This window comes from Ptychodera flava, chromosome 5 (genome assembly GCF_041260155.1).
Source record: "Ptychodera flava strain L36383 chromosome 5, AS_Pfla_20210202, whole genome shotgun sequence".
Lineage (NCBI taxonomy): Eukaryota > Metazoa > Hemichordata > Enteropneusta > Ptychoderidae > Ptychodera > Ptychodera flava.
Genome location: NC_091932.1, coordinates 29,431,792 through 29,439,961, shown reverse-complemented (window position 1 = coordinate 29,439,961; position 8,170 = coordinate 29,431,792). Strand labels below are relative to the sequence as shown.

General features: G+C 36.1%; 1 protein-coding gene across 2 annotated transcripts; it reads right to left on the bottom strand.

Moving 5' to 3' along the window:
- Nucleotides 1-803: 803 nt before the first annotated feature.
- LOC139133457 (uncharacterized) lies at nucleotides 804-5,536 on the bottom strand. Of its 2 annotated transcripts, none has more exons than XR_011552597.1 (4): nucleotides 4,960-5,536; nucleotides 3,836-3,901; nucleotides 3,418-3,510; nucleotides 804-2,836 (listed from the first exon to the last, which is right to left on the bottom strand). XR_011552597.1 is itself a non-coding variant. In XM_070700065.1 (4 exons), the coding sequence occupies exons 1-4, from the start codon at nucleotides 4,713-4,715 to the stop codon at nucleotides 2,815-2,817; spliced, it is 324 nt and encodes a 107-aa protein (XP_070556166.1). In that variant the 5' UTR covers nucleotides 4,716-4,730; the 3' UTR covers nucleotides 804-2,814. The 2 variants fall into 2 exon arrangements, 1 of the variants encoding a protein (XP_070556166.1); XM_070700065.1 differs by lacking the exon at nucleotides 4,960-5,536 and adding an exon at nucleotides 4,575-4,730 and having other exon boundaries at nucleotides 3,836-3,903.
- Nucleotides 5,537-8,170: the final 2,634 nt, after the last annotated feature.

The window sequence follows — 8,170 nt, the reverse complement described above, 5'->3', positions numbered from 1 at the left end:
ACACATGAAACTTAAAATATCAGTCCTGTAAATGTTGCATTTGATACAGACCAAATATACAACATGCATATTTAGGGACTGGTCAGGTTTTTTGGCCTAATGGAAGGGGGGTCGGTAGACAAATCTTTTGCCTAAGTCAAAGGTGGCTGACCCCTCCTATTCCAACTTTGAAAACAGGATCACCCCTATTCCAAATGTAGAAAACAGGGTTTGTTGCGCATTGTCTAAAAGGACCCTTTCTTTTAACATTAAAACCATGAAAGTATAGCTATTAATGACAAAACTGTATTTTGTTAACTGTGTTGTTGCCATAAAAATGACATCATTGCACAGAATACCTGTGACACAAAGGAAAATAGATGCATCAATGAGTGCGAAAATATCTTGTCATTTTAATCTTTCTAAAATATGTCATTGTATGAAATATATTGTGAATATCAGTGCATGTTTCTTTCTTGTACTGAATTCTCACAGAGAAAACAGAAAAGTATGAGGAGTTTGTCATGATTTTAATTCGTACTGCAGATTTCATGATAATTTGAACACTTTGCGAAAAAGACTTCCACTTTGCAAACATCAAGATATCTCTGGCATATATCTCTAGAATATTAAAGTACCGCGCCTGAAGGGCGCTTAAAAATATTTAACATTCAGATATCTCTGATATATATATATATATATATATATATATATATATATACTAGACAGATACCCGTGCTTTGCACGGGTCAAATATTGAATCGAATCATCATTAGACAACATGGGGATATCTTATCTATAGAAACAATGCCATATGGCAGGAATGACTATGTAATTTTTTTAATCATTACTTTATTTCATAGAAAACAATACTTACTTATAAACAACATTCTCATAAAGCAATCCTCACCCTCAAAACTATCAGACATGACTCGTATATTAGAAAATGACAAACTCTCGAAAGTGATAAAGTCCAATGTTTGTCCCCGAGACTTATTAATTGTAATAGCAAAGGCTGGACGAATCGGAAATTGTTGCCTCCTTAAATCAAATGGCAAGCCAGAATCTGAAGGCGTAATTGTAATTCCAGGTAAAAATACTGACTGTCCTGCATGTTTATCCTGTGGTAATAATGGCTTCAATAATGCGCTTACCAAGATTAGCAATTTTTAGCCTTGTTCCATTTAGAAGGCCTTGTGAAGGACTCAAATTTCTTATAAGCATAATGGGACAGTTAATCATTATTTCATAGAAAATAATACTTATAAACAACATTCTCAGTAAAGCAATCCTCACCCTCAAAACTATCAGACATGACTCGTATATTAGAAAATGAACGAACTCTCGAAAGTGCAACATATAGTTGTCCATGAGTGAATACCGGTTCTCTTATGTCAAGTCCAATAAAGTCCAATGTTTGTCCCTGAGACTTATTAATTGTAATAGCAAAGGCTGGACGAATCGGAAATTGTCGCCTCCTTAAATCAAATGGCAAGCCAGAATCTGAAGGCGTAATTGTAATTCTAGGTAAAAATACTGACTGTCCTGCATGTTTTCCTGTGGTAATAATGGCTTCAATAATGCGTTTACCAAGATTAGCAATTTTTAGCCTTGTTCCATTTAGAAGGCCTTGTGAAGGACTCAAATTTCTTATAAGCATAATGGGACAGTTTTTTTTCAAACATAACTTATGAGGGGGAGTCCAGATGGTGTAAGTGAATTAAGAAATTCTACTGGGTAAAGTCTGGCATGATTGGTATCAGATACTGAGTCTGCACTATAATAAGTTTTACAGATAGTTGAAGGAAATATATCCATGACTTTGGAATTTATACTGTCCACAGTTGCATTAGTTGGTGCTAAAATAGCTCGGTTAATGGCACTATGACCCAAATCTGTTGAATCTCTCAAGTTTGGAAAGACGTTATGTATCAAAGTGCAAACAGTATCATTTACATCTTGTTTTTTCTCTATGCAAATATTTTTGGGTAACTTAATTTTTGGTTTGTCATCATGAAGATATTCAGTCTCAGTACCATCTCCAACACGAAGAAGAAACTCTTCAAAATCTCGTTCAGAATCATGTGATTGACTACGAATACGCATATTGATTTGCAAATTAAAGATGCGGAAATGGGTCCACAGAAATGACTTTTGGATACAACTATCAACAATGTCTGCTTGGGATCCATTGCGAACGACAGGCAGAACCTGCCTAAAGTCCCCCCCCCCTCAGAACTACTTTTCCACCAAATGGCATATCTGAATGCATGATGTCACAAAATGTTTTGTGGACACACTCCATCACATATTTGTGGATCATCGGTGCTTCATCCTAGATGACAATAGATGTATTAGAAATTAACTTAGCAAGAGTACTTTGTCTTGAAATGTTGCATGTGCTGTTTTGAAGTATTGGTATTGGAATTTTAAATCTAGAGTGAGCTGTTCTTCCACCGTCAAGCAGTTCAGCTGCTATACCTGATGATGCTACAGCTAATGCAATGCGCTGTTTTGAGCGAACACGGGCTAATATAGTGTTATACAAAAATGTTTTCCCTGTTCCACCAGGTCCATCAAGAAAGAACAGAGATGATGCATCAGGGGATTCGATGGCTTGTAAGACAGCATTGTAAACATTAAGTTGATCTTGATTAAGCATCTTTTCATTTTTGTCTGCTTTTAATGATTGTTCTTCAACAGAATAGCAAGTTTCATCTTCGATAAGACAGCTAGTAGCTTTCAGTTGCTGTTGTGCTTCAGGCATCCCTGGAAAGTCTTTCAATGATTTCCCATGCTTGTTGAGTAAATCTTCAATATGACGAAGTGTACAATTTATGTCATGTTGTGCACGTATCTATAGAAAATAGTAAATTGGGAAATTGATGTTATTGCAATTCCTTGCTCATTCATATGCATACTTGCAAATAGGTCAACTTTTTTGTTACAAACTTGTGCTATCATCTGATCATAGAATTTTCAATATAATGTAATAGTCCCAGAGCCAGAAGTTTTCAAATTTTAGATTATTAACTTTTTGACCATATTTTTTGCTTAATTTACTTACATGCATGATAATTTTAACCCATCTACTCGCGACCGAATGCAACAGTCATTCCTACATTTATTAAGTGCAGGTTCAAAAGTAATAGTGATCTTTGACTGCTTCTACATTGTAAGGCTAACAGCATATTTATTTTTGGAACTGTGATGTGACTATGAGGACATTCAATTATCAACCCATTCCTCATACATTCACAAACCTGACCCTCAGCTGATTAGTTCTGCCCTCAAGACTACTATAGCAATAGACAGATTGACTTAGAAACATAAGGATTATGTACACCAGATAAATACTGCCAATACTGATTCCTCTGCAATATATCCATGTGGCAAACAGAAGCAAAAATGTAGAAGTTATAGATATGCAAGACTCACCTGCAAAGACTTTTGATGTTACGGTTGGAGTCTTCAAGCTCTTCAATGGCGACTCTTTTCTGGTCAGTTTCTGATCCAGTGTCTGTGTTGTAACTGCCACACAAAAGATTTGTTCAGTTAATACAGAGTTATAACTTAATTGTTCTGTTTTCCTTTCCTGTCCCATCATTTTATCATGCCTTCGTTTCATTGATACAGTGGTGTGAAATAAAGCTGCGTCTGTTTATCTCACAAAGGAGGAAAAAATTTTGACAGCACGTTGCATGTTCAGTGGAAAACAAAAGGATCCCTTATGAATGTCTACATTAGTCCTGTTTCAGCATACTTCAATTACCATCATCCACATTTATATGTCCGTACACTTTGCTGTGCCAAAGTGGATACTAAGCAGTTACATTGGTAATGTACACGTACTTACCAAATGATGATTGCGAGGTCTGAAGTTCTGCTATGGTTGTGGTAATATTCTTGCGTTTTGGCATGTCTACAGAAAGGAGAATGTGAACAAAGATGATAGGTATTTTGCATTAAAGACAACTCAGTACTCTGTCAACTATAATAATAACACAATTATTGTTTTGAGTTACATTTGTCTTTCTTTATTATAAGGAAAGTTGGGCAATTAAAGTAGAGATAAGAAGTTGATAATTCATATGTTAAGCACTTCAGGAGAGGGTACATGTATATGCACTCGGCTTACATAGTTTACCACTGATATCTCAAGCTCGAGTACGTTGAAAGTTTCACTTCAGCGCGACATAAAAATGACGTTAAAGTCATGGGTACATCATGGATATAACATGTTCGCTATACGCCCCTATCATAAATATTTCTAATAGGGCTGACATAGATACATGGAAAGTAATAAAAAAAATATCATTCACAAAAACACTGCCTCAAGTCAAAGTAAACGTTACTGTACTCATGGTTTTAGAGGAACCACGCTGTGTAGTGTTTTAATGTCGTCGGCTTTTTAATCCATAGAACTGACACGATATCAAACCCCTCTGTCACTCGTTCTCTCATAGTTCTCGAAGTCGCTGCTGCGCATACCATGACTTACATGACAGGGAATTTGTCGATAAATTTCACGATAAATATTACAAAATTATGTGTGAGGCGTCAAAAACTGTTAAATTTAAAAACGAAACTTTCCTTTTCTTGAAGTTGAGTCTCCGTTCAAAAATGTCATTCAATAGAGAATGCAAAGAGGTGCGGTCGATGGAATTTGGCAAGGCCGCTTTTGTACAGGTGTGCAAGTTGACGGTTGAAATGAATGACCTCATGTCATGCTGCATGGCTGCAAAAGTAAACTTTAAAATGATTTCAAAAGTCGGCAAATCAAACAAACTCAAAATTGTAGTCATCGCATAGAGTGTTGTTGTGAAAAGAAGAATAAGGATAGGCGTTACTTAGTCAAAAAAAAAATTCAACACCGAGTCACTGTGAAGTCTTAGTCAAAACGAAAAATAAAACCACAGACACAGTGAAGTCACATGCCATGGTGCACGCAGAAATTACACGTTGCAATGGTTGGCTTACCTGATAGTTTTGCTCACAATAAAAGAAATCTTCTCCATTACACTAAACAACATAACTTATCGCCGTAGCAAATTCCCCCCATTCCCCGTCAATGAGTTCCGCGAAAACTGCTCGCTGTATGAACGGCCGTACCGGGACCACTATCTTGACACGTTGCATATTCCTCCGAGGAGTCTTGAAATACTGTCCGGTCAAATGCAGTGCGGCAGGCTTTATAGTTCAGAAATACAATCTGCGCATGCGTACTATGTCGGTAACTTTCGGATGTTGGCCGAACGATGGCCGATCATCGCCTTTGTTTCGGCCGTGAGTGTACGTTTGTATGTATTGTTTGCGTATTGTTTACACTCACAGCCGCCATTTTCAAAAGCGAGCAGTGTTCGGTGACGGCGAATGTGAAAACTTATCTATGTGTAGCGGTCGATCCACGCAATAAACGATGATGATTTGGGGAGATGTCAGACAAAGCTGGTAGGTGAGCATAACTATGCCATCAGATTGGTGCTTCATTGCCTCAATTCGGAGAAAAATTGGTACGCAAAACGAAGTCTCCTTATTTAGTATTATAGATATATATATATATATATATATATATATATATATATAATATATATATATATATATGTCTTATATATATATATATATATATATATATATATATATATATATATATATATATTATATATATATATATATATTTGCCCTGATTATCGTTTAGTTCAAATTATAATTGATATCAGCAATTACCGGCTGTTTAAGCCAGTAAGGACAGAACATTTGTACAGTGACAAGCGTTTATCTTTTCATGTACAATTTGCAAACAAAGGAATTGACCAAATAAACATCAGCAATATATTGCATGGTAAGAAAGTTGTGAAAAAATACCTCCATATTTTAAATTTCAAGAACCACCCATAGGTTCCTACTCATACACAAAAACCATTGGTAGGAAACTTTTTAACTATAACAATGTCTTGAAAAATTTCAACTTTCCTTCAAACAACAGCAGAACTTGCAATTGCTTGTCATCTCCCTTTTGCTATAAACCACTCGGTCACATTATAACTGGTTACCTGTCCATCATTACCAACAACAAACTCCGGCAACTCTTTCAATATGGCCCAAAATATCGGGAGCCACAAAATATTAATTGGAAATTTAATTTCAAAATTATCATGGATGCCGCCGAAAAATATGCAAGACAGTGGGCTGCAGTTGAGGAAGTTGATGTGGAATGCCTCTCTGACTGGCTGAGCAAAGTCAGAGATAAATTAAAATCACGTATTTCACATCTCCGTTCTCACACTAAAGGTGTAAATACTTCCTCAGTATTAGATGACCCGTCTGTCAAAGCATGCCTCGATGCTTTACACAACGAATATGTTGTAGTTCCTGCAGACAAAGCTTCAAACAACATTATCTTTGTCTGTAGGAATTATTATATCCAGTGTATAATAGATGAATTAAATCTTCATTCAGATAAGAGTAATACAACCTATACTCTTTCCTCCCTTTCTGATGAAGACATTTTTTCAACCATTCATCTGTGCTCAATGAATTTGGCATTCCTTTGAAAGAGAAGGACAAAACACTGCCTATGTTGTATTAGATACCTAAACTGCACAAGAACCCTTACAAACAAGCAAATGCACTACTAAACATTTGTCACAATTATTGACTATAATTTTAACAACCATCAAAAATGGTCTTTTTCGATATTGTGACAAAGTGTATGAAACGAGTGGGTTGAATCAAATGTGGATACTAAAAAATTCAAAGGAATTGTTGCTTGATTTAAGAGTCAAGAAAAACAAGTACAGGTCAATCCGAACATTTGACTTTTCCACACTATACACCACAATTCCCCACGATAAACTTAAAACAAGGCTGTCATCTCTTGTTAAACAAGCTTTCCTGCATAAAAATGGCAGTAGAAGGTACCAATACGTTATCATCAAACATAGGTCAGGTTATTTTAGTAACAACATGGATGCCCAGCACAAATACACAGATGAAGAATTATTAAAATGCTTAGTTTCTTAATCGACAACATATTTGTTAAGTTTGGTGGTATGACCTTTCAACAATCTATCGGCATACCAATGGGTACAAATTGTGCACCACTTCTTGCTGACTTATTTCTCTATTCATATGAAGCAGAGTTCCTACAATCTCTCTACAAAGCAGGGTCTAAAAAACTTGCAAGGCGTTTATAACAATACGCACATACATATTGATGATCTGATTAGTCTAGACAATCCAGACATATCAAATTACTTACATCATATCTACCCTGATGAGTTGGAAATCAAAGAAACAACTGAGAGTAAGAACTCAGCTTCATATCTTGATCTGTTTCTACAAGTGGGTACTAATGGGCTACACACTAAGCTGTATGACAAAAGGGATGATTTCGATTTTGAAATCATAAATTATCCCCACTTATCAAGTAATATTCCATCTGCACCTGCTTATGGTGTGTATGTGTCTCAACTTCTCAGATATTGTAGGGCTTGTGATTCCTACGCTGATTTTCAAATGAGACACAGCTTATTGGTATCAAAACTAGTGAGACAGGGATATACATCCAAAAGACTCGTGAGGACTTTCAAAAAGTTCTACGGTCGATATGATGTCATTGTGGACAATATAACACCTCGGTCACTCAAATGATTAGCGACAGCATTCCCGGCTTTGACTTAATACAGTGATTCATATACTGCATCATTTCATACAATATTTAGACAATTTTGGGATCAATCCTGACGGGTGTACCATGCTAGCAGGGTACGCTTACCCATTCTGGACACCTGGTACCACCACTAACTATCAGTGGTTCAGGATGGTCCTACTTAAATTTGTAAATCACAAATGTCCCATGGACCTGGTAATGTATTACCTTGAATGAAAGTGATTATTGGACCAGTTTAATGTCATATTTGTAGTATGGCCGCACAGAATTGGAGCAAAGGTACCAACCAATACATAATCTACATCAGTCATAAGTTCAATAGTGACAGATAGAAAACAAAGAATTACCGGTACATAAAACAAAGTCAAATATGTAAAAGAAAGATATATATGGACCTCAGTAGAGACAACCGAGATAGTAATGTCAGGTTTTTCGAAAATAGTAAGCACATTATGGCCCACATATGGTGCCCACCATATCTCAAACTGTAAGTCAAAGTAGGAAACGGTATGAATCTAC

Excerpts from the sequence above, each read along its gene's own strand:
- LOC139133457 (XM_070700065.1), bottom strand. The coding sequence starts at position 4,715 with ATGCAGCATGACATGAGGTCATTCATTTCAACCGTCAACTTGCACACC. Across the intron at positions 3,511-3,835 it reads GACCTCGCAATCATCATTTG|TTACAACACAGACACTGGAT; the intron begins GTAAGTACGTGT and ends TTTGTGTGGCAG. Across the intron at positions 2,837-3,417 it reads AACATCAAAAGTCTTTGCAG|ATACGTGCACAACATGACAT; the intron begins GTGAGTCTTGCA and ends TATTTTCTATAG.